We start from the raw sequence: 26963 nt of genomic DNA on the forward strand, positions 1-26963 counted from the left end.
TCCCTGGATGCAAGGAAAAGGAGATATCCTATTAAATTCCATTCTATATTGACTAACCTAGTTTGTTAGATTTCAGCTTTAAAATCTAACTGGCACCTTGGCAAATTCATAAACATTGTCCCCCTTTCACACTTACACTTTGCAATGATATATACTATATCAAATCATATGATGTAGAATACTTTCACCAACCAAGGTTAGGAGACATTTCCTTGGATGGGAAACAAACTATACAATTCTAGAGCAACACATTTTATGGTTTATCATGTGATTGTCATATAAAATGTCCTGTTCTTAATACATAGTATATTATTTGAAGTACAGAGAATCAGGTTTTTTGTCTGCCTGCTAATTCTGCATCATCTAATCTTACAGCTATTTACATGTTCTAAAATATATTTCCTTCATATTGCAATAAATATAAATGATATTAAAGAAGCACATTACATGAAATCTATTCTTGAAATAAAACAAAGTAGAACTGTAGGTTCAAGTGTTTAAATATGTTTATATGATCCAACCTCTTAATTTAAAAGCTTTAGAGCTGCAGAGAACCAACTGACAAACTTCTTAATTTATCTTTATCTTAATTTCTTTTCTATATACTAACCGTAGCATTGCCAGGTTACTAACCAATCTGATGGTCATTTACAATTAGAAAACCTACTGAGATGCAATATTTTAGGAAACTACATTTCCATACTGAAAATTGTTGTTTGCGAGTGTTTTAACGTAATTTCTGGAAGTACTACCTTTCAATAGACGTGCCCGAAGAAACTACGAAAAACCATATTTGTATATATTGACATGAAGAAGATGAAATTCAAACATGTCAAAGAGGTTTGAATAGATTAAATCTGAGATGATTCAATAGATTTGCCAAGTGATGTATTAAACAAAGTATTACTTTATACTGTTAATCTATATGTCTTGAGAAAGATTGAAGGTGGGAGCTCCAAAAATTTAGTGAAATACAGACCTAACTAAAGGACAACTCAATTAGTTAAAAAAAAAAAACAGAAGAAATTCCTGCTTAAAGTTATAATACAGATATAGTTCCTTCAAAACCAAACAAATAAGCAAAATAAAAACATGTCACAAGACAAACTGAAAGACTTACCAGGTTTCCAACAGAAAGTACACTATTGAATTCGTCAGTCATTGGATAATGTTCCATGGCCATAAATAGTGTATTTAAAACAATGCAAATAGTAATAGCGAGATCAACAAATGGGTCCATCACAACTAAATTGACAATATGCTTTACTTTTAACCAACGTGGACTGCAGTCCCAGATCAAGAAAATGTTTGCAAATTTGTACCAGCATGGTGGGCATTTCTGTCTTGATTCTTCAAGTTCTAAGGAAAAATGTGTAAAAAAAATAAAATGTAAAATATCTGCATGCCATACTATACAGTGTCAAAGACCTCTTCGAAATTCTCTAGCCACATTTTCAGAGAACGGTGTAGCACAGCGGTTCTCAACCAGGGGTCCGGGGCCCCCGGGAGGGCTGTGAGCAGGTTTCAAGGGGTCCGCCAAGCAGGGTCAGTGTTAGATTCTCTGGGACTCAGGGCAGAAAGCCGAAGCCCTGTCATGCAGGGTTGAAGCCCGTGGCTCTGAACCCCACCACCCAGGGCTCAACCCAAAGCCTAGGCAATTTAGCTTCGTGTTGCCCCTGTGGCGTGGAGCCCCGGGAAATAGCCATGCTTGCTACCCCCTAATGCTGGCCCTGGTTTTTATAGGCAGAAAAACAGTTGTTGTGGGACTGGTGGGCCGTGGAGTTTTTACAGCATGCTGGGGGGGCCTCAAAAAGAAAAAGGTTGAGACTTCCTGATATAGCAGGTGTGCCCGTTAAATATTCATCTATTTGAAAACAAATTCTTATTTGAGCACAAAAACACGTACTTATGCAGCCATTTTGTGCACAGTGATATGGATTTTTGATATGATGAGCTTTATAATAGCAAAATCAGTGCTTTGTGACCACATGACCTGGAATGGTCAAAAAACAATGACACAAAATTCTCACTAAGTAATGTGAGACAAACACATTAATTGGGAGTTCTTTTAGTCTATCTAGAAATATTTCCTGATAGCATAGGTGCAGAAAGTAGAGGTGCGGGGTGGTGGCGGCCCTGTGCCCCACTCCCCTGCCGCTGGCTCCGCACCTTGGGCCCTGTTCCTGGCTCTCTGCCCGGGGCTTGGGTCCTGGCTGCCGGCCCCGTGCCCAGGGCCCCACTCCCAGCCCCCTGCCATGCACTTCGCTCCCTAATCCTGCACCTGGGTCTCGGGTTCTGGCCACTGGCCCCACTCCCCAGCCGCTGGCCCCATACCCGGCAGGGCCGGCTCCAGGCGCCAGCGAAGGAAGCAGGTGCCTGGGGCGGCAAATAGAAAGGGGCGGCACTCTGTCCGTTATTGGGATGGCACGTCCGGGTCTGCGGCGGCAATTCGGCGGCAGGTCCTTCAGTCCCTCTCTTCCTCTTCGGCGGCAACTCAATCGCTCCCATTCAGTCTTCGGCGGCAATTCAGTGGCAGCTCAATCGGGTTTTTCTTTTTTTCGCCGCTGGAGCCGGCCCTTATACCCGGGGCCCCATGCCCGGCCCCCTGCTTCCAGGGCTCCACTCCCAGGGCTCCACGCCAGGCCCCACGCCCGCCCCCAGCCGTGGCCACAGCCTCGGCCCCCTTACCTCTGTCCAGGTCTCCCCCTTCCCAGAGACACATCCCTGCTCCCAGCCTCAGCTCGGAGGGGTGGGGCGCGGACAGAGGTACGGGGGCTGGCTTTCAGCACCCCCACTACTAAAAATGTTCCAGCACCACTGGTACAACGGGACAATATCAGGTTAAAATATACATATCTAAAGTTATTGTTTTAGTTTCAAATGACAGTTTCAGAAGTTCACTGAAAATACACTAACATTTTAAATTCAATATTTTACACACCTTCCATAGTATTTGTGAGTATGCTAGCTATACTCATTGCTCTGTCTCTTTGAGCAGGGTCTTCCAGAAAATCCATAGAAACATGAAAGGAACTGGATCTTCTCTTTCTCGTTTCTGTTTCAGTAGTCATGCCCTGCAAATCGAGTAATAATGGATAGGATCATCATCTTGAGTGATACAATAAGCAAATACTACATACACTGAATTTCTAAATTTGAAGGAATACATGCTTCATGCAATTTAATTTTTTGTTTAATTTATCATGCAAGACTTTTCTTACTTATTGTATTAACCTAGCATTTTCAAAATATATTAAAGAAATTTTCTCAATTGAATCACTCATCCTCCTGCACAGTCAGTTACTAGAAATCCTCAGTTCAATACATAACATATGAAGTTTGTGGGAGAGAAATGTGAAATTGAATAATTATTCAACAATCTAAATCTCAGTACCATTTATGAGAAATGAGTCAAACATATTGAAACATTTGCAGATGTTTACTTCTTCTTATAAAACGTCTCATTGTTGTAAAATTACAAGGTATCCATCCAGTCTTAAACAGCAACAAATAAAAAAAGTCTCATTTAGTCATGCTTCCACATGCTGGTGTATTCCCAAGTACTCTAAGTGGACAACCTTGAAATAAGATAACCAAATATTTTTAGAGATATTCTGCTATCTGTATATACACATAGATTACAGCACATATGTGCACACAGACATTTTTGTTTTTGAAAGTGGGTGCATGAATGTAGGGCCTCAAATAACTGTTTAGTTTATTTTCTATACTAGAGACCTACATCAAAAAAGGGGGAAAAGCGCATAAGAATGAAAACATATATATGATAGCGCTGAATGTATACTGTTATTATATTGTAGTGAATGTATACTGTTATTATATTGCAATGAGCTGATAAAGCCCAATGTTATCAAAATTATCTACAACAAATTCAGGGTTATACTGACTGAATTCATATGGTAACATTTATTATATACCCTTTCTATTCGTATAGTAAGTTGAAATCTTATCCAACGTGGCCAGATAGAGCTTTTTAATAGCTACAATAAGTTCTACCATATTTTTATGAGTATATAATAGACAAATACTTGCATATTAATTTGATATTTTTTCTTGTTAGCTCTGAGAATTTTTGCAGATAAATACTTAAATTTCAAACTTATTTTGTTAGTATATTAAAGGTATTACAAGATGCAGGAACATTCATAGCTTGGCCAGCCAGGATCATTCCTAAGGAATTCCATTCTGTAGAAAATACAGGCTGGTGCAGTAAGAAAAGGCCACCATGCCTGAGCTATTTAAATCTTCCTTACATTGTCATCAGTAGCTGGTTTATCTATTATCACCTCTGGCAGAAGTTGTCCAACAGGCGACGTAGGAACAGATGGTCCACCAACCAGGGAAACTACTCCATTGCAATCTACAGTGCTATGCATCTTCCCATTCGCTGGAAACACCGCCAGCACCCTGGATGACCTACTGGCCTGACTAATGTTACTGTTGCGCCGTTCACCATGTCTGCGTGGCACAAAAAGAGAATCTCTTCTGCTATCATTATCTTCAAAAGTGCTGTGTTCATCATCAGCAAAGTCATTTTCTGATCCTATATCCCTTGCTCGACCTCTGAAGCTGAAAAGACTCGTTTTGCTGTTGCGCCTTGGGGAAAACAAGGAGCCACGAATGCTCAGCAAAGACTGTAGGAAAATAAAAGAATATAATTATTAGCTAAAACCCTTAAATCCTATATTTTTTTTTATAAAAATGGAGTTAACATGTTGTAGAAGTTGTTTTCATAAATAAAACTAATAATCTTTTCCAGGAACCAAATTTTGCTTTCAGATTGTCATATGCATTAATTTCACTGAACTCTCTTTGTAAATTTAAAAGCCACTATTCATGAATTACTATAACAAATACTGAACCTGAGCCACCCCAGCTCCTGATGAAGCCAATGAGATTTGTGAGTAAGGATCAATAACAAGATAACTGGATATAAAATAAGAATAGAACAGACATAAACATAGCATCCTCTACATACTTAAGCAAGACCTGGAAACATAAGTAAAATACAAATAAAATCCATGGATATACTTATGGATGAGTTCTATAAAATTTAATAGGAATGAAACCAATAGGGATCTACAGCAATTATTCTAAAACAATCCTATTATATTGAACAGAGAATATATTTTTATAGAATTTTTAAACCAACTTATGGAATTCTATTACAGGGATATAATTCCCTATTACATATTAGAGTCTGATTTACAAATTCTACAGAAAAGCTATCTGCATTAAATTCTATATGGATTTTTTCAAGGAGTTATCTATGTCAGTTAGGTAAAATTCTCTTGAAACACCGGCAACAATAAAGATAGTTAGGATTAAATAAAAGTTCGGTGTCTTCCTTCTTCATGTAGTAAAGTCACACTGTTATACCTGTGATACTGCAACAGTTTTTTGAAAGCCCATGATGCTTCCAATACACTTTTCAACTAGCAACACTTTATACAGTACCTGGTGGGGGGACGAATACTTTTTTTCATATGTCAATCTGTTCCCTTCAATGGAAAATCGGAAAGTTTTCTTTCTGATGCTGCCTTCTGATTCAGATTTTTGAAATTCATCTTCATCCTTCTCCTCTCCTCCATATTGTTCTTTCTGCTTTCTCTTCTTCCTTCTGTTCCTCCTCTCTTTAGCACTCTTTGAACTCAACTTTGACGCGTCAGAAGAACTTTCTGAGAGTCCCCCTATTCCGCCTTCTGCACTGGGATCTCTTGACCCAGCAGAGGCTGTTGCTACTGCCTGCCATATCACAATAAATACTTCTATTATTAGATCTACCAATGAAAAGCACTATAAGAGCTACATATCATCATTATTACTAGCCAGCACTCTAAAACATCAAACTTTTAAATCTCACTTCCAGAGAACTTTCCAGTCCAGTCTTTGGCTGGTGCAGCCTTTGCACATTGAGACTTTCAGGTAGCTGTACTCTTCTCAAACATTTTCTCTCACTTCTTTTCTGTATCCTTACTGCTTGCTAAAGTCACAGAGTGTTTCCTATGGCATAGCAGATACCCGTTGCCTAAATATGTGCAGATTCTGACCATATCCATCCCCCCACTCTTCACATATTGCTTCTCTTCTTAAATTATAAGGTTTCCAAGGCATGTACTCTGCTGACTACACTGTATATGCTATGGAATACAAATCCTCAATAACAAACAAACAAATAGTATATACATTCTTTTGAAGTCTCCTCTGGATCACAAGGCTGGGTTGCTCACAGCAAAATGTTTTTATTACCAGCAATGAAAACCTCGGAGCCGGCTCTGTTCTTGAAGCCAGAGTGGGCCTACCCATTGTTATAGGGAATACTTAATAACACAGGGCTCTAAACCCATTCTAAATCTGATGACCAATATCTACAGAAAACTCATTTGGATGCACTAATACAAAATTACAATATGATAAACAATTTAACTGATAAATACATAAAATCACAATTATACCTGAGCTGCTTCTTGTTGCTTTCTCAGCTGTTCAAGCATTTGCTGAAATTCTGCCTCTTTCTGTTCTGCTTCTTCCATGTTTGCTTGATTCTGCTCTTCATAGGCCATGGCAACAACAGCCAGGATCAAGTTAATCAGATAGAAAGAGCCCAAGAAAATCACCAGAACAAAAAATATCATGTATGTTTTGCCAGCAGCACGTAGTGTCTGGAAGTAATAATAAATACAGCTTTATTAACTTTTTAATGTTACTATGTGAATTAATCACCTACTTTTCATTTGTAGGAATCCATCATCATCAGATTATATGAGAGATGTAATAGAATTGTTATTAAGCTCTTTGTATAATTTGATAGTATAAAAATACTTAGTCTTTGTTCTCACCAGCTGATAAAGGTTTTCCCAGTAGTCCTGAGTCATCAGTCGAAACAGTGACAAGAATGCCCAGCTGAATGTGTCAAAACTTGTGTAGCCGTAGTTGGGATTTCTACCAGCTTTCACACATATATATCCTTCTGGACATTGACTACAAAAGGAGAGATATTAGGTGTTATCTTTTACAATTATTCTAATGTCAGTGGATAGAACAACTGATAGAAGTTTGGGATTATGAAGTGCTGTTTTTGGTCAGTTCATCAGACAGGAACTCCTATCAGTTGGACAGAGCTCTACTCTACAAAATTACATTTGAAGATAGCTGAAAAATTGTGTATAACATTACAATTCTGCGGAAGGATATTTTCTATTTGCATTTTGTTTCTTAGCAACACTTGCATATTGCCTTAATACCAAACTGTCAACTATTTAGTCAAACTCTAAAACACAATGTAAATTCCTTGATTAATAGTATTTTCACCTTCAAATGTCCGTCTCCATATTCTTCACTCACCCTTGCAATAGCCTGATATTCTTCAGTAATCAGCACATATGAGCTGGGACCGTTGAGGAGTTTATGCCTTCCTAACTGGTACTTTTGTTACTTCTCAACCAGCCAGAAGCATGTGTTACTATTGGGTCTTTTTGAATTGGCTACCCAGTGAAGAATAAACTGACCTGTCCTGACCAGATCAGCTAGCTATGATTGGGAACTCAAGTCCAGGATCAGACATCTAGAATCAAATCCCAATAACACATCTAATGTGAAATGGCAAATATTTCATTCAGCTGGTCAGTCAAATGATTCCAGGATATATATCTGAATATGCTGCATCCTATTTCTACATAGCACAATAAAATGTCATGAAACATGTCCTTACCCTGCATCTGAGCCATTTCCACAAAGCAGAGCATCATTTTGCCCTTCCAGAACGTAAAAATGACCTGTTTAGAAAATAATTTTGATAAAATTGTAAGAAAATACTACATAAATCTTCCACCGCTACATACTGAACTCATTTAAACAATGTTGAATAAACCCAGTCCTTTACTTTACATGAGTAATTCTACCACAGACAACTTGAAGAGTTTTATGAAACATTTTTATGATGGTGGATAGTTTTTGACTGGTATGATTTTACCTCAGAGGAGTTAAGGGGCTGATTCCCAGAAGTAAGAACTACACATTTACACATTTGAGCTCCAAAATTCCAAAATAATACATTTGACTAAAACAAAGTAAACTGATACATTATTACTACTGCTTTATTCATCAGAATGAAATAAGATTATTTTCACAATTCAATTATAAACCAGCATAAATTATTTCTTCAACATGAACATGAAATCAAAGTGACAATATAAACTCCCAGAAAATTGATATCTTTAATTTATACTGTCAATGTGTCAAATAGCATCAAGAATCCTGATAGATGCTGTTAGAGCTGAATGAATTGTACATTTTTCCTTTCAAATGTGCAATGAAACATGTAACATTTTGTGGAACTTTATTTTGTATTTATTTGTTTTAGTAGATAGAATTTACCCTATTTTAAAAGATTTTGGCTAGCCTGATTTAATGAGACATTATTTTTTTGCCTAGCATTACCGAGGCCTCAGCTGTTGCACCTACAAATAACTGTAGCTGTCAGAGGCAGCTAGTCATTAGAGACTAATAAGTTTAAGATCAACCAATAATTCCACAGCTGTCAGCCACTCTAAACAATGTAGGTATGTTTTCATTGCAGAGTTAGCCTAGGTGACCAGCACACAGGTCTGAGCACCAGGGTTAGCCTAGCCCTGGCATGAGCAGCCACAATGCAAAGCCATACTCAAGTTACTGTGTCCTCACAGGTGCTATATTCACCTGTGTGTGTCATATCCCATGGTTCTTTGTGCTACAGAAAGCTGAGCTGCTCTATGCTTCTTACCCAGTGAATTGTGGTAGAACTTGTCTGTCCTTTTGGGCACACAAGGGGATTGTTGGAAGGCATTGAAGGACTATCAGCACTCAAGTGATTTAGCCTGCATCCTCAGTGAAAAGTGGGTGAGTTAACAGCATGAGTGAACACAGAACCTGAGCTCTAACACATACCTCAGCTGTCTCAGCTAGGCCAGACTGAAAGTACCACTAAAATCAGGTGAGAGATTGGGGTGCGACAAATATTATGGACACCTGGAAGATCCAAAGACTATTGTATCATCTTTATACATGTTATATGTATTTTTATGGGCTAGGGATTGTATTCTTGCTCCATGGGAAGAATGAAGGGATCTAAAGTAGCTGTTACCACTCAAGAAAGAGAGCTTGGAGTCATTACGGATAGTTCTCTGAAAACATCCACTCAATATGTAGCAGCAGTCAAAAAAGCTACCAGAATGTTAGGAACCATTAGGAAAGGGATAATTAATAAGACAGAAAATATCATAATGGCACTATATAAATCTATGGAATGCCCACACTTTGAATACTGCATGCAGTTCTGGTTGCCACATCTCAAAAAAGATATATTAGCATTCGAAAAGGTACAGAGAAGGTCAACAAAAATGATTAACAGCTTCCATATGTGGAGAGATTAAAAAGACTGGGACTGTTCAGCTTGGAAAAGAGCTGACTAAGGGGGATATGAGAGAGGTCTATAAAATCATGAATGGTGTGGAGAAAGTGATTAACAGGCAGCAGGTTTAAAACAACCACAAGGAAGTACTTCTTCACACAATACAGTCAACCTGTGGAACTCCCAGGTGATGATTTGAAGGCCAAAAGTATAACTGGATTCAAAATAGAATTAGATAAGTTCATGAAGTTCTTGGCTATTAGCCAAGATGGTCAGTGATACAGCTCCACGCTCTGGGTGTCACTAGCCTCTGACTGCCAGAAGCTGGGAGCGGACAACAGAGGATGGATCACAAGATGATCCTGTTCTGTTCATTCCCTCTGAAGCACCTGGCACTGGCCACTATCTAAAGACAGGAACCTGGGCTAGATGTACCATTGGTCTGATCCAATATGGCCGTTCTCATGGGGCAGCTACAGTTTCTTGGGATAAAATTAATGAAAATTACTGGGGTACCATTAATGAAAAATCTCTTTGAAAGTAACAAATCTGGAGAAGCCTCTTCCCAAGGGAAATTGCATATAAGGTTTGACCTTGTTAAAGAGACCTACCAAACAAAGAATTGAAAACTGTATAAAGTGACCATCTTAATGTGGAGAGAGAGGTCACTTTCATCCAATCCAAGAACTGACATGAGACTGTGACCAGAGGGACAGTCTCTGCAAGAGGACCTGAAGTACTTTAAACCTGCTAGGGCCTCCGTGTGGAAGATGCGTGATACTTGGTAAGCTAGGCATGCATAATAGCTGTTTATTGTTTTTAAGTTATGTCTTCTCTGTAATGCTTTTGGTCAGAATAAATAATACTTTGCTTTATGAAGGCTGGCTGGCCACTGGTTAACCCAGTCATTGGCCCTGAAAGAACAGGATGTCAGGTGCTGAACTAAAGTCAGACCTGCTTAAGTGATCACAGTGAATTGCAGGAGGAATTGCAGCCGAAATCACCAGTCAAGAAGGAGAGAGTTGCAGGACTCCACTCCAAGACAGGTGATGTAGGGTGCCTTCAAGGAGGCCATAAAGTGGTCTCAGGTGCAGTCACCTCAGGAATTGTGATGCTGGATAACAGCCTAAGCTAAATCTGCAGTGAACACCTACTCTGTGGAGTGTCTCTGATGGACACAAGAGCGCAGTACCACTTGCTGTTGCAAAGTGTTTCCTGATGGGACAGGAACTGCAACAGTACATCTGTTGCTACTGGAAGAATGTTTGCTCTGCAGCACATAGACTGAAGGCAGAAGAAAATGGTAACAGAGAACAGGTTTCTAGCAGGCTAATTCAGAGTACTGGTCACATTGCACATGCTCACTGCAGCTACAGTCCTTCACTGCTACTTTGTTTCTTCTTCTTCTTCAGGCTCAGCAATAAGTAAAAGGTGTATGTTTGTGACTTCTGACCTGATAGTGTGGCTGTCAGTTAGGAAGGGGATAAGTAGGTAGTGAGCCTAGGAAAGGGTTTTCTGAGTCTGGAAGGCTGTACATGTGTATGTGTGTGGAGGACCATCAAGTGTCAGGAACTTGTTTTTATGTCTTATCCAAAAAGTGGCACCTCCAGAAATTCTGAAGATGTTGTCCATCTGGGCTGAAAGGTTAATAATAGTCATACGGGCACTAAGGATTTGGGTATGGCTCATTCAAAGGTGAAAATAAGTACAGAATTAGTTTTTAAAGAAACAAAAAGAGAAGATTAAAAGGAAAAAGAGAAAGGGCAAGAACAAGGAAAAAAAGACAGAAAGAGGAAAATGTCAGTACAGTGAAGTTGGGGTGAGAAAGACAGATGATGCAAAAGTGGGGAGAACATAAATGTAGGTGAGAAGGGAGAGAAGACAAAAATATAAGGGGTAGCCAAAATTAACATAATGCCTTAAAAACTAAAGCAAACTAAGTGTGTAGCACAATTCAAAACTTCAGTTCATAATGAAGCCCTATTGCACTCATATACTGAGATTTTGGAGGATTGATCCTAAATGTTTGATTTCCTTCTCCGAAGATTTGAAGGGACACTTGTCAGGGTTGACGCTTGCTGAAAATCACATTTTATAGAATGTTCTCTTGGCACTGAAAAACTACCAACAACTTAGAAATAAAACATGCAGCAGTATTAAATCTGCTGCTCTGAAGCTTGGTGACTCATCCTACTCAAACCCAGGATGCTGGTATTTTTGTGATTTCAGAGATGCATGTGATGTATTTCATTTGTCCCCCACGCCCATACTTTTCTTGCCTGCTCTATTTTAAGAGCTGGGAAGATACTGAAATTGACACACATCCCGTTGTGGTCATGCTGGCAAGCATTCTGCAATAAGAGATTCAAATATACATCCCCATAAAAAACTTGAGTAAATAGGAACTGTGTGTGAATTAAAGGGATGGAATTGGACTGAGACCACATTTCACAAAGCCATTGAGTAGGCAAAGTTTGGTAAAGTTTTCTTTTCTATCCAATCTGTATGCTTATCACTTGTATACATTTCTTCAATTTTAAGACAATTTACTGATCTTACAGATACCAAAAAATTTGAAAAACACTAGTTTTTCACATCAGCCTGGGAATGAATTTAGAAACCATGATTAAAATTTGTTTATAAAAAAGTCTCACAAAAACAGTTACTAGTCTTGTGTGTACACGACCAAATTATGTTGGAACTATAAATATCATACACCCAAACTGGTTAGAAATAGGTTTTCGTTGGAATCATACTTATGGAGAGTTTTAACAATCCACATTTGGGTTTTGGTCCACTGTAGATGGGGCTAAACAAACTTACTGAATCAAATGGAACAAAGGGATTGACTGGAATTTGAAGCCTTCCAGCCAGTCAATGCACCAAGGTAATACTACTTTCAAGGAGACTACTTATAAGAGTATAGTTGACAAGATTTAACTCTGTATATCAATCTTCTCTCAAATAAAGTAAATGAGAGTTGCGTGGATAAGTAAGTTTATTAGGTGAACCTTAATTGTTCATTACTTCTGATTGTTTAAAATTGTGACCATAATATATTACATTAACTTACAACTTTGAATATTTGATTCATATGTGAGTATGTGTACTACTAACACAGAATAACATTATTATGGTTGCAAAGTTAAGCACTCAAAAATTAGGAAATGGCAGAATTAAGGTTGTCTATGCAGTGCACTGTCTGTGCATTGTGATACTGACTTTAATTACATGATCATATACTATTTTTACCACAATGCCCATGCCGCACTCAGTGCACAAAATGGTTGGTGATCACTTAAGAAGCTATTTAATATTTTGTTTTCTCCTCATTGCTTAATGTGTGCACCCAGACCTATTTACTGTATACTATTCAAACTGCACCAGATGGAATTATTAATTTCCTCATGGGCTTGTCTACAGTGCTTATCATTATAGTATCTAAGTGCTTCACAAATGTTAATGAATTTATTATCACAACTCCCCAGTGAGATGAGTGGTTATTATTATCCCTATTTTATAAATAGAGAACTGAGACACAGAGAGATTAAGGTCAGCAGTATGCACTAAATTTGGGTGTTCAATTTGAGACATATAGGACCTGATTAGTATTATATGTTTAAAGTACAGCTCCCCATTGACTTCACTTGCAGCTGTGAGTGCTCAGCACTCCTACAAATCAGACTTCACAGTCTTGGGTCAGACACCCAGAAATTGAGGAATGCACAAAAAGAGTGGTAAGTATCCTTTTCTTCTTCGAGTGCTGGTCCCTACATATATTCCACATGTGGGTGACCAGCAAGCAATACTCAAATGTGGGCAGGAGCAAGGATGCAGGATAACAGATGCTTATAACACTGCAGATCCAAAGGTGTCAGCAGAACAGGCTTGGGCCAATGTGTAATACACCTCTACCCCGCTATAACGCGGTCATGGGGAGCCAAAAATCCCTACCGCATTATAGCTGAAATCCCGTTATATCGGGGTAGGTGCGGCAGGGCTCCGGCGGTGATTTAAAGAGCTCCGGGCTCCAGCTGCTGCGGGGAGCCCCAGGCCCTTTAAATCGCCGGTGGAGCCCCGCTGCCACAGCCCCGGGGTAGGGGCGGCAGGGCTCCGACGGTGATTTAAAGAGCTCCAGGCGCTGCGGGGAGCCCAGGCCCTTTAAATCGCAGGCGAGCCCCGCTGCCGCAGCCCCGGGGTAGTGGCGGCAGGGCTCCAGCGGTGATTTAAAGGGCACGGGGCTCCCCACAGCAGCCGGAGCCCCGGACCCTTTAAAGCGCCGCTGGAGCCCCACTGCTACTGCGCTATACGTGAACCCATGTTATATCGGTTGCGTTATAGCGGGGTAGAGGTGTACTTTGCAAAAGTGTGGCTGGAACTCCAGGTTTCCACTTTACAGATGTCCAGCAGAGGGACTTCTTGGAGACATGCAACTGAGGTCACCTGCGCTCTAGTCGAATGGACCCTTACTTCATCTGGGGGGAGAGAGATGCGCCATCTGATAAAGCCAATGGATGATACATCCAAAAATCCACTTAGAGAGTCTTTGAGAAAATATTGCTTGACCCAGAGCTCGCTCTGCTACAGCACAAATAGCCCTAGGGATTTCTCAAAAGATTTTATCCTTTGCAGGTAGAATGCCAGTGCTTGTCTGACATTGAGAGAAGGAAGTTTCCTCTCTTCACTGAAAGCATGAGGCTTTGGGAAGAATACCAGTAAGTGAATCCATTGATTTATATGGAATTCAGCAACTTCCTTTGGGATGAATTTTGGATGAAGACGAAAGGATCTTTGTGGAATGTGGTGTATATTGGGTACCCCAGGAGGGACCCCAACTCACCCATCCTCCTGACCTGCATAATGGTGACCAGGAAGCCAACCTTCATAGATAGGTCAGACATGGAGCACACGCCCAACGGTTCAAAAGGAGGCCTCGTAAGTGTTGAAAGTTCAAGATTGAGGTCTCACTGCAGCTTTGGCTTCACTACTGGTGGAAAGGTCTTGGTCAAACCTTTTTGGGATCTGGTTGATACTGAGTTAGTAAAGATATGCACTGGTATGCACTGACTGCTCCTAAGTGAACTCACAGTGAGCTAATTGAGAGACCTGACAACTGGAGGGTAAGGAGATAATCTAAAATAGCAGGAATACCTGCTCACTCTGATGATATCTGGTTCTACTGTGCCCATGTAGAGAAATCCTCCAGTGGCTAGGTAACATTTTCTGGTAGAATCTTTCCTGCTGTTATTAAGAATAGGTTGTACAGCCCCAACATGAACACTCTAGGTCTGATGTTCTAGGTCTGATGCCCATCCAAATACGAAGCCGTGAGTGAAGAGAGTCCAGGTTGGGATGCCTCACCTTGCTGCTTTCTTGAGTTTGCAGGGATGGGAAAGACTGAATGCTGATAGGTTGATGGACTGACATTCATAAGAAGTCTGAAAAGCAGAACTGTCTGGACCAAATGGGTATGATGAGAATGAGTCGTTCTTTGTTGTGACTAATCTTCCACAGAATCTTGGACAGTAGCGGGATGGGAGGGAAGGCATACCTCAAGTGGCCTATCCAGGGTAATATGGGACATCGCCGTATAAGTCCTGACATTGTGCTGCTCTGGAAAAATATACATTTAACTTCTTGTTCATCTGGAACACAAACAGGTCCCAAGATGGTGTTTCCCATTGTGTGAAGATGATCAGCACTGAATTGTGTAATTCCCATTTGTGATTGGTGACGAAATGCCTGTTGAGGCTGTCTGACAGCAAGTTCTGGACACTTAGGAAGTACATTGCAGACACTGTGATGAAGTTCTGGATACACTAGTTCCATAAGCTGAACGGTTGCATGCATAGAAGGGATTTTGTCCTTGCCTGTTTGTTTATATAGAAGAGGGTCGCTGTGTTGTCTGACATTACCCAGACATGTCAAGATCGTATAAGCTGAAGGAATTCATTGCTGGCTGGCCTGACTGCTCTTAGTTCCAGGAGGTTACTATGCATCTTGGCTTTTTGAGGTGTCCATGTACCTTGTGCTATGTGACCATCCATGTGGGACCATCCAAGGATAAGTCTGGCATGTTGAGTGTGGGAGGTAGGAAAGGGACTCCAATGCATATATGTCCTGGGTTCATCCATCAGGTGAACGAAGCCCTGACATTGACAGGGGTTGTCTCTATAGAGTTCATGGTGTGCCTGTCTGGCGTATACATTGACCAGAACCAGGCTTGCAGACAACAGAGCTGTAGCCGGACAAATGGGGTTACACAGGTAATGTGTTCTAACAGGGAAAGACAGGCCTGGAACATTGTTTCAGGTCTGTGAGTGACTTGGTTTATTAGACTGTTCACGGCATGGTATCTGTCCACAGGGAGGAAGGCCCTTGCTGTGGTTGAGTCCATGGTCACCACTATAAAGTATATGATATGCGGGAGAATCAGGGTAGACATTTCCACATTTATGCAGATTCCAAGGATACCAGGAGATAAATAGTGACAAGGTTGCTAACAGTACTTTTAGGCAAAAACTGTTAGAAGTCAGTCACCATTTTGTCTCAGCTGTGCTGTCACCACTGGAAAGACCTTCATGAAGATCCTGGCTGCTGTTGCCAGACCAAACAGGCATACCCTTCACTAGTAATGTTCCTGATTTATCAGAAAACTATAAAAACCACTAACAAACTAAATACAATTATATTTACAGAGATGAAGACAAATTTGATGGGAGGAGGATTCTGACTTAGACCATGTGATGGTAAGAAGGAACTGGAGAGATGGTCAAGTTGCAGAACACAAGGGAAACCAAGATGCAGGCATGGATCAATGGACACTACTTGCAAGATTTTTGCAGCTTCAAGCGCATGAATACCCCATGCGTGGAATACACAGAGGGACCAGCACTTTACTTTTCACTGGGCTCTAATAATCAATTATGAATTCCAGAACTCATCAAGTCACTTGTTGTTATACGTATTTTTTCTATCCTTGTTAACACACACCTTCTAGGAAATAAATCTAACACTTTGCTAATTCTAATCATTTCAAACTGGCCCAGAAGACCTGCTTTGATATTCAAATCAATTGGCTGTGTGATTTTCCTTCCTAGTAGCATTCCCTTATGCTAGATTTACTGAGAGAGGCCATACATGTATTGGCTTTGCTATTGAAAGTAAAATAATGAAAAGAGACGATATTCAGAATTGCTAATGTCAGCAGTGCTCACATCAAGGATATATTCTTCTTCAAAGGTGTATTCAAGGACATGGATATCAGCTAGCATTTAAAAATAAAAGGGGGGGGGGCTTGATTTCTTTTTCACACAGCGTAGCTCCACTGTCCTCAACACTGTGATTTACTCTGGTGTAAGTAAGAAGAGAATACAACCTATAGCTCCCACGGAAAATTTCCAGAGATTTTAGAATTCTTATATAGGGCTCAATCGTGACTTTGCCATGAGTAGCATGTACACACAGGCCAGCATGTTATTGCATTGCCTCAGGAGTGGCTCAGAAAACAGACTGTCTCAGAGAGTCCCCTCCCCATTACCACTTTCTCACTTCTTGCTCACCTGCATAAGACAAAATAATAGCTCTGAGGAGGCAGCTTCCCTTCTGTGCCGATACCCACCATGTGGGTAGCTGGCGCAGGGAAATATGGGGCACCTTTCGCCTCTTTCCCTTAATAACTGTTCCTGAACCTCAGTGTAAATACACTGAAGACCAGGTGGCAACTTCAATTCTGCAGTCACTTCCCTAGATCACTAGAATTTTCTCTCTCATCCTAGCACAACCTGATTCCTCAAAGGCTTCAGATCTTCTATATCAGCCAACATGTAATCTCACAGTTCAGATTTATAATTAAATCGATTACACTGGTCTATAATTTTTGAGAAGTCGTCTGCTTCAGAGATAAAATGTGCTATTTATTATGTATTTTGATGTGCTAAATTCAAATATGACAATTAAAACAACTGATTGGCTACTGTTTCTAAGATATTTAAGTTTTTACATTTTATGTCTATGTATATCGTATAGATAGTAGAGTTTTAATCATAAATTGTAAACCTAGGTCTTTTCATGTGTTTATGGTTGCTTTACATGATAATATTTCATCTGTCCTGTTCATGTAACACTTTAAAAATCAGCAAAAGGGTTATATAAATAAAATTTATTATGAAACAAAAGTCAAAAAACTATTATGTACATAGTTTGGTCCTATTCAGTGTCTACTCGGCGCTTCTTGGCTTGTCTCTTGTATTCATTAAATGGAGCATCTCTTGTCACTGTCCAGCAATAGTCTGCAAGCATTGATGGGCTCCATTTGCCCTGATAGCGTTTCTCCATTGTTGCAATGTCCTGGTGAAATCGCTCGCCGTGCTCGTCGCTCACTGCTCCGCAGTTCAGTGGAAAAAAATCTAGATGAGAGTGCAAAAAATGTATCTTTAGTGACATGTTGCAACCAAGGCTTTTGTATGCCTTGAGGAGGTTTTCCACCAACAACCTGTAGTTGTCTGCCTTGTTGTTTCCGAGAAAATTTATTGCCACTAACTGGAAGGCTTTCCATGCCGTCTTTTCCTTGCCACGCAGTGCATGGTCAAATGCATCATCTCGAAGAAGTTCACGAATCTGAGGACCAACAAAGACACCTTCCTTTATCTTAGCTTCACTTAACCTTGGAAATTTTCCATGGAGGTACTTGAAAGCTGCTTGTGTTTTGTCAATGGCCTTGACAAAGTTCTTCATCAGACCCAGCTTGATGTGTAAGGGTGGTAACAAAATCTTCCTTGATTCAGCAAGTGGTGGATGCTGAACACTTTTCCTCCCAGGCTCCAATGACTGTCGGAGTGGCCAGTCTTTCATGATGTAGTGGGAATCTCTTGCACGACTATCCCATTCGCAGAGAAAACAGCAGTACTTTGTGTATCCAGTCTGCAGACCAAGCAAGAGAGCAACTACCTTCAAATCGCCACAAAGCTGCCACTGATGTTGGTCATAGTTTATGCACCTCAAAAGTTGTTTCATGTTGTCATAGGTTTCCTTCATATGGACTGCATGACCAACTGGAATTGATGGCAAAACATTGCCATTATGCAGTAAAACAGCTTTAAGACTCGTCTTCGATGAATCAATGAACAGTCTCCACTCATCTGGATCGTGAACGATGTTGAGGGCTGCCATCACACCATCGATGTTGTTGCAGGCTACAAGATCACCTTCCATGAAGAAGAATGGGACAAGATCCTTTTGACGGTCACGGAACATGGAAACCCTAACATCACCTGCCAGGAGATTCCACTGCTGTAGTCTGGAGCCCAACAGCTCTGCCTTACTCTTGGGTAGTTCCAAAGCCCTGACAAGGTCATTCAGTTCACCTTGTGTTATGAGGTGTGGTTCAGAGGAGGAGGATGGGAGAAAATGTGGGTCCTGTGACATTGATGGTTCAGGACCAGAAGTTTCATCCTCTTCCTCTTCCTCGTCTGACTCAAGTGAGAATGATTCTGGTGCATCAGGAACCGGCAGTCCTTCTCCGTGGGGTACTGGGCGTATAGCTGATGGAATGTTTGGATAATGCACAGTCCACTTTTTCTTCTTTGACACACCTTTCCCATCTGGAGGCACCATGCAGAAGTAACAATTGCTGGTCTGATCTGTTGGCTCTCTCCAAATCATTGGCACGGCAAAAGGCATAGATTTCCTTTTCCTGTTCAACCACTGGCGAAGATTTGTTGCACAAGTGTTGCAGCAGCATATGTGTGGGGCCCACCTCTTGTCCTGATCTCCAATTTTGCAGCCAAAATAAAGGTGATAGGCTTTCTTAACCATAGTGGTTATACTGCGCTTTTGTGATGCAAAAGTCACTTCACCACAAACATAGCAGAAGTTATCTGCACTGTTCACACAAGTACGAGGCATCTCTGCTCACTTTGGCTAAACAGAAATGTGTCCCTTTGCAAAATCAAACACTGACAAATAAGAGAGCACGACACTGTATGATTTCTAGAGCTGATATAGGGCAATTTGTTCAGCAGAGTGATGTAAGCTTCGTTATGATTGCATCATCCATGACTTCTAGGAATAACATGATGCAATTCATATCATGTATGATGCAATACCAGCTTCAGATTGCATCATTCATTGTTTTGCCTAAAAAGCAAGTACTGTCCAAACCCAGTCATAGATTTATTCATAGATCCAGTCAAAGATGTATTTTAGTCATTTCTGGTTTAAATTGAGATCCCTTCCCTTTATAACTCACTTATCCTCTGCCATTCCCAAGTCAAGGGTCGTATATATTGACCCAATAGCATATCTTGAAAACTAGAGCCAATCAACAATTTTAAGCATGATTTTCATTCTCAGTAACCCAGAATTAGTAAAGTTTGACTACATTTATTTCAGAAGCATTTTGGCTGTAGAGCAGTGTTATAAGGCCAGAAGGGACCAAGGTGACCATCTAGTCTGAGCTCCTGAATAACACAGGACATAGAACTTGCCCAAACTAATTCCTGGTTGAATTAGAGCATGTCTTTCAGAAAGACATCCAATCTTGATTCAAAAATTTCCAGTGATGGAATCGCTACCATAACCCTTGGTAAGTTGTTCCAATGGTTAATTAGCCTCACTGTTAAAAAATGTGCACTTTATTTCCAGTCTAAATTTCTCTAGCTTCATCTTCCAGCCATTAGATCTTCTTATACCTTTGTTTGCTAAATTAAAGGGTCCTTTATTATCAAATTTCTGTTCCTCATGTAGATACTTATAAATGGTCATCAAATCACCCCTTAACCTTCTCTTTGACGAGCTAAATAAATTGAACTCCTTCAGTCTTTCAGTATAAGGCATGTTTTCCAAACCTTTAATCATCCTTATGGCTTGTCTCTGAATCCTCTTCAATTTATCACACCCTTCTTGAACTGTTGACACCAGAACTGGGCACTGTATTCCAGTAGCAGTTGCACCAATGGCAAATACAGAAGAAACATGACCTCCCTTCTTCTACTCGATATTCCCCTGTTTATTCAGGTGAGCTACTGTTCAGCTGATTATCTCCCAGAATCTCCAAGTCTTTCTCAGAGTTACTACTTCCCAAGATAGAGTACCTCATTCTGCAAGTATGGCCTACATTCTTGCTTCCTAGAATCATGACTTTATATTTGGCAGTGTTGAAACACATATTGTTTGCTTGTGCCCAGATTATCAAGCAATCCAGATCACTTTGTATCAGTGACCTATTCTTTTCAATATTTATCACTCCTCTGATCTTTGTGTCATCTAAAAACTTGATCAGTGATGATTTTATGTTTTCTTCCAGGTCACTGATAAAAATGTTACATATCGTAGAACTAAGAACTGATCCCTGCAGGTCCCTATTACAAATATACCAACTCGATTATGATTCCCCATCTACAATTGCATTTTGAGACCTGTTAGCCAGTTTTTAACCCACTGAATATTTGCAATGGCAATTGTATATAATTTCAATTTCTTAATCAAAATATCATGCAATAGCAAGTCAAATGCCTTATAGAAGTTTGAGTATATTACATCAACACTATTACCTTTATCAACAAAATTTGTAATCACATATTAAAAAAGATATCAGGTTAGTTTGACAAAAATCCGTTTTCCATAAACTCATGTTGACCGGCATTAAGTATATCACCCTCCTTTAATTCTTTATTAATCAACTCCTGTATTGGCCACTCCATTATTTTGCCCAGGATCAATGTCAGGCTGACAGATTCATAATAAGACCTGGGTCATCTCATTTACCCTTTGTTAAATATTGGACTAACATTAACTTTAGTTTGATTGGCAGTTATGAAAAGGTCCTCTTGAGGCTATGGACAATTATTTCTTTAAATTTTTATTTAAGAGCTAAAATCACAACTGAAACCAGGATACTGTTAGTATTTTACAGCTTTGAAAGAACTATTTCTTGAAAGAAAGTCAAGTGGTGGTGGGGGGAAATCCATTTCATACCACAGTGCCTGACTGACATCTCCATTGTACTGTTAAGACAAGCCATCCATTAGTCTGAGATTGGTGGATGTGACATTTAGAGAAAAGAAAATAGAAAAAAACCACCCTTTTTTTCCTCTCAAATTAATAGTCATCGTATGCGATTTTGAAAACTGCTCAGCGCTAGCTTCACTCTTTTCCCCTTAAAATCCATGATAAAATTTCCATTGACTTCCATGGAAGCCGAGGTATGCCACCATTGAGCACTTCTGTAACTTCTACTTGTACTGCCCAGTTTAACATGGAATTGTAGTGATAGGTACTGATTTTTATATTTAGAAAAAAGCATCTTTTTATAAATATTGAATTGTGTTCTCTATCTTTGTGCTTATTTTCCATGAGAAAGATAAAAATGCCAGCTATCATTAGAATTATTAATTAAAATTCAAAAGCAGGCAAAAGAATGCCATTCATTTTTTGAAGTTCTGGAAAATGTCCACTTGTTAACCTTTTGACAAATCTAGTCCTATTGAATCAGTAATACTTTTGATAAATTTGGGTCAGACTGCTAACTTTGGGTTACCTCTGATAACTTTGGGTTAATGCTGATAACTTTGGGTTCAACATCTACACAATTTTACTTGCATCTATTTTCTGAAAAAATTAAATTACAAACAATGTAAGAAGAATTAAATCAGTAATTCTTACGTTCATCATCAATGTAGTCCTTCCAGTCAAACGGAGTCACTGTTACATTAACAAATGTACCATTTTCACCTATTGTGCTGTTAAAGTATGAAGTAATATTTGTTTCCAGAGTAAAATTGTCTGGAGGCCACTGCAAGCATTTATGCCTCAAGTTGCCCATGAACAACTGCAGCCCTATTAGTGCAAATACACTCAGGCAAAACACAGTCAGAATCATGACATCTGAGAGCTTCTTCACAGACTGAATTAGGGCTCCCACAATAGTCTTCAAGCCTGCAAACAGAAAGGGATTTTTATTATGATGTTCATCACATATTTAAAACGTAAAAGTAACAATTTATACCAATAAAGTTAAAAATTTCATGCAGAAGCCCAAATAAATGGCTGTAATGTGTGTGAAATAACATTTTATGAAGAGTTTTATCTCTTGTGAAGATGAATAAATAGTTGAAAGTTTAAGTTCATTTGAAATTGTGAATGTAAATGAATTGCACATATTCCAAAACACTTGTTTTAATGCCAAAACAAGTGATTTTGTTATTCATGTTTTACATGAATCTCATGTACAGAAAAATCTTTCTTTTTTACCATTTGCCAATGGTAAATTTTACTATTTGCCAATGGTAAATTTTACTATTTGCCAATGGTAAATTTTACTATTTGCCAATGCCTCCTGTCCCAAACCTTTGCTAGTATCAGTTTTATAACATACTGCATTGTTACAACAATAGTAAAGAGCTTGTTAAACAACAAATGGGATCAGATTAAAGTTATAAAACTGGAGAGGGTTTGGAAAATAATAGAACGTTAAGATAATAAATCCCCCATGCGATGCCCATGCTATTCTTTATTATCTTATTCCTTTATCTTCATTAGTAAATCAGTGTTTCAAACAATTTTAGTTTTCACAGTCACAAATATCCATAGAAAATACTACATTACATCATATTGGTAAAATACATATGGGTAAGAAAACCTCAGGATTACTGATTTTTTGTTGAATGTGGAGAAGAAAGCTTGACATCATAAGATGCAAACCACACAGGCTGTAAATTGCAGTGTCTCATGCAAGAATTTGTTAAACTCAAAGGCTGATTTCAAAAGGAAAAAAGCTAATGTTAAAATGCAAAGAATCATAGATTTCAATCAATTCTATTATCTTATGATTCCTGTTTTGTTTTGTTTTTTTTGGCAAGCAACAAGGCTTGTGTTAAAATAATGTGAATTGAGCTTCAGTGGAATGAAATTCAGCCTCAGTGTTTAACCTAGCTCTCACCTGGAATGACCGATATTGTTTTCAATGCTCGGAGAACTCTGAATGTTCTCAACGCTGAGACATTGCCCAGGTCCACAAACTCTGTCACATATCTGTAATAGGGGAGTTCACACACAAACACAATGACAGGATAAAAAGGAACAGTTGGGAGGTACAAGGGACCTAACACCTTACACCAGTTACTTCTTACCTGGGATTACAGAAATAGTTTTCAAAGCTCTCAATACTCTGAAAGTTCGAAGAGCTGAAACATTGCCTAGGTTTACAAATTCTGTTATATACCTGTAGGATTAAATCACAGTTATTCAGAATTTAGGCAGAGTTTATGCTACTTATGAGGGTCTTTCATCAAGACCTCTTTGGTGATTTTAGCTAATAAATTAAAAAGCAACAGTCAGCTGTTTACCTTTCACTGCAGTTTGCCTTGCATTAATTTGCCTTCATGGCCTTCAGTTAAACGTAAATGTCTCTGAAGCAAACCACAGTGATTTTACTTTGAAAGCACAAAATTTATCTAGACTAGACTGGAAAATTGGAGCATATAGTCAAAGGGGTTCCTTTTATTCTGGTTAGAGAAAAATGCAGAACATCAAATTAGCTTCTATAACACTAACTGTACTAGTGGCTTCTGCAGTATATATGCTTACATTGGAAGATGAATACTACAATATTTATGACCTGCAAGTCATTTTTAGACACAGAAAATACATACTCCCAATAAGTTAGCTTGGACATTTTTTTGGGTCTTTACTGAAACTAATTTCATGGCCTTTTATGTTCTTCAATTAAAAAACAAAACAAAACTTACGCAAATGTAATGACAGTGAAATCAAGCCAGTTCCATGGGTCTCGAAGGAAAGAAAAATCTTCTAAACAGAAGCCCCTTGCAAAAATTTTTATAAGTGATTCAAATGTATATATTCCAGTGAAGGTATACCTGGAAAAAGTATCCAAAAACTTAATAGAGACAAATACTAATTCTTTATAACCGTTTTATTTTCTTGTTGCTAAAAGTCTTAGAAATCAAATGAAAGATTCAGTTAATTTCAAAAATTGAGAATAAATAAAGTAAATAAAAATGTCTATTAAAAATACACTATTCACCATTATAAGTATCCTTATATTCTAGTACATTATTTGTGATATACTTTTGACTTGTCAAGGGTGACTAGAGTGTATAAGTAGGTGCTCTTTATTAGCAATTGTATAAATCTAAAGAAATAAAATAGATTTTTACAATAAAATTCTATAATAGATGAAATTATAACTAAGGTCCACTTGGTCTATTATTGTTGTCCAACAACACTGTAAGATCAAGTTATTTTATATTGTCTGGGTCACTAACTTCTAAAACCTCTAATATTAACACTGAACAATAGCATGTGCTTAAAGTCCCATTTCAGTAGGACTAATTATGTGCTTTCCTGAGTTGGCGTCTATAACTAGGTGGCTATTGTTTTACTACTAATGTAGTAGTATAATCAAATCAACAGTATTGGCCAGAAGGCATAAAACACTCTCAAGATGCTACGTCATGAAGATAAGGAAGAAATCTTCATGTAGAGTCAAAGAGCAATACTATCCATGGACATTTGCCTCACCTTTTTCTGTACTCAATTTTTTCTTTTTAAGAGAGGAAGATTTAAACCACAATAAATAGTTTTTTTTAGAGAAAAAAACAGTAGTAGTGTCACATACTGAGTGCTGTCAATGTCCTTCACTGCAAATAAAATAATGGTTCCTAGAAAAATTCATTTCAGGTATATGGATATATTTAAAGAATATAGGTTTAACTTACTCTACATTCTTTGTCCATTCCGGAGGGTTACTCATGGTCATAAACACACAGTTGGTCAAAATAGTGCACATAATAAGCATGCTGAACAATGTACGTTACAGTCAAGGAACATACAACAGTAAATTACAATAGCACATTAATAACACATTTTAATTTCAACCAAATTCTGACACACACAAAAATCCCATTGATTTAAGTGACAATTCCAGATATATTTTTAATACAGTATCAACCCAGCAGTTTTCTCATTAGTAAATTAAACTTTATTAGCACTAAAGTCACTTGTGGTGTAAGCAGAAGCAACTCATTTTTTTAACACTGTCCCTATCCAGTGCTTTGCGCACACTAAAAACAGTAACAAATCATAACAATATTAAGTAATGAACTCTCCTCATCCCAACAGCTTGTTGACAGTAATAAATAGCAACTTCCGCCCCATCCCACTTGAATCCCCTGGAATCTTCTCTAACAATTCAATAGCTTGAGCGAAAAGACAGGTCTTGCAGGATGTTCAGAAAGTCAGAGAACTAGGTTCTCTTGGACCAAGGGAGGAAGCAAGTTCCAAAGTTGAGGATTCCTCATTGAGAAGAAGTTACCTGCAGCTCCTTTGTGGTGAAATCAGGAGGCTGTCAGCTTGTGCATCTCCTCTGATCTGAACTGTCATGGTATTACATGAGCATAAAGATAGTGTCCCTAAGGGACCTAGAACCCTGGATAACTGTAGCAAGACTCACATCTAAAAGAAAAGGTCTCAACAGTCTCACTGAGCACAAATAAAAATGGTATTTAGTTATTGCTGCTACTAGAAGCAGCTGGGGATACAACAACACACCAGGTAGCAAATCTACGTAACAAATGGTGAATAAACTCTATTTGTTTACTCCACCAAATAAGCCAAAATAGCCAATATCTAGTATTCCATTTACTCTCACAATCAAATAAGCATTATCACAGCACTGTCATCCACTTGATGAAGACATTGTACCCTATGTTTCCTCACCAACTCTCCTAGAATTTGATTTTGAACTAGAGGAGGGCAGCAGAATGTAAGCTGAACCCCGACAGAGAAAGAGCACGTCGGGGAAGATGAGCTCCTGTGGAACCCCAACAGAAAGAGAGATCACCCCATTGGGGCAGATGAGCAAATGCCCAATATTATTCTCTGTGACCTCTCAGACAGACAACCATCAGGAGCCAGTAAGAAAGAACTGTCATGGAAGTATGACTTATTCTACCCACACTATAGTTCAATACCATCTCATGGTCAATGGTAAGGAAAGCCACTGAAAGACTGGTATGAATCAGCATGGCAACCTGATTCTCATCCCAATCATCAACCAGAACAACTAGTGTAGCATCCCTACTACACTAAGGCCTACAACTCAAACTGATTGGGGTTAAGGAAACCTGAGTATGCTACATGACTGCAGCTGCCTCACTACAACATGCTCAGCAATGTTACAAAAAGAGAAGATTTGACTGAGGCAACAAGTGTTTGCAGAATTACTGATTCTATGTAGTGTTATAAGTTTTTCACTTCCATTGATACTAAACATTCAGCATATTTACCCAAGCGTTTAACAATAAGTTAAAGACTAAAACAACAAACAGGAAAGTGATGTAAAATTGCCATATGATGGCACCATAAGCTACAAAATGCTAGACTTTGTGCCAAACTTACTCTGAAAAATGTTTTACCTCTATTCATCTTTTATAAAAGATATGTTCCTACAAAACAGTTCATCAAAGGAGCTAATGTAGAGTGACCAGACATCCAATATTATTGGGATCATCCTGATATTAGAGGCTCTGTCTTA

The 26963-nt window shown here is 38.9% G+C and overlaps 1 protein-coding gene across 14 annotated transcripts in view; it reads right to left on the reverse strand.

Moving 5' to 3' along the window:
* The window catches only part of LOC135885551 (sodium channel protein type 1 subunit alpha), a 111635-nt gene that overhangs the window by 66734 nt on the left and 17938 nt on the right, over window positions 1–26963 (reverse strand). For 2 of the 14 annotated variants that reach the window (XM_065413344.1, XM_065413339.1), the window contains exons 3-13: window positions 25147–25236; window positions 24157–24285; window positions 23349–23440; window positions 22073–22345; window positions 7733–7796; window positions 6861–7002; window positions 6477–6683; window positions 5479–5766; window positions 4308–4655; window positions 2942–3074; window positions 1121–1359 (exon numbers count right to left, since the gene is read on the reverse strand). In XM_065413344.1, coding sequence (XP_065269416.1) covers window positions 1121–1359; window positions 2942–3074; window positions 4308–4655; window positions 5479–5766; window positions 6477–6683; window positions 6861–7002; window positions 7733–7796; window positions 22073–22345; window positions 23349–23440; window positions 24157–24285; window positions 25147–25236 — 2005 coding nt within the window. Of the gene's footprint in view, window positions 1–1120; window positions 1360–2941; window positions 3075–4274; window positions 4656–5478; window positions 5767–5998; window positions 6005–6476; window positions 6684–6860; window positions 7003–7732; window positions 7797–22072; window positions 22346–23348; window positions 23441–23538; window positions 23631–24156; window positions 24286–25146; window positions 25237–26963 lie in introns of all 14 variants that reach the window. The other 12 variants (XM_065413346.1, XM_065413340.1, XM_065413341.1 and 9 more) reach the window with 11 other exon arrangements.

The sequence above is a fragment of the Emys orbicularis genome, chromosome 11 (genome assembly GCF_028017835.1).
Source record: "Emys orbicularis isolate rEmyOrb1 chromosome 11, rEmyOrb1.hap1, whole genome shotgun sequence".
Classification (NCBI taxonomy): Eukaryota; Metazoa; Chordata; order Testudines; family Emydidae; genus Emys; species Emys orbicularis.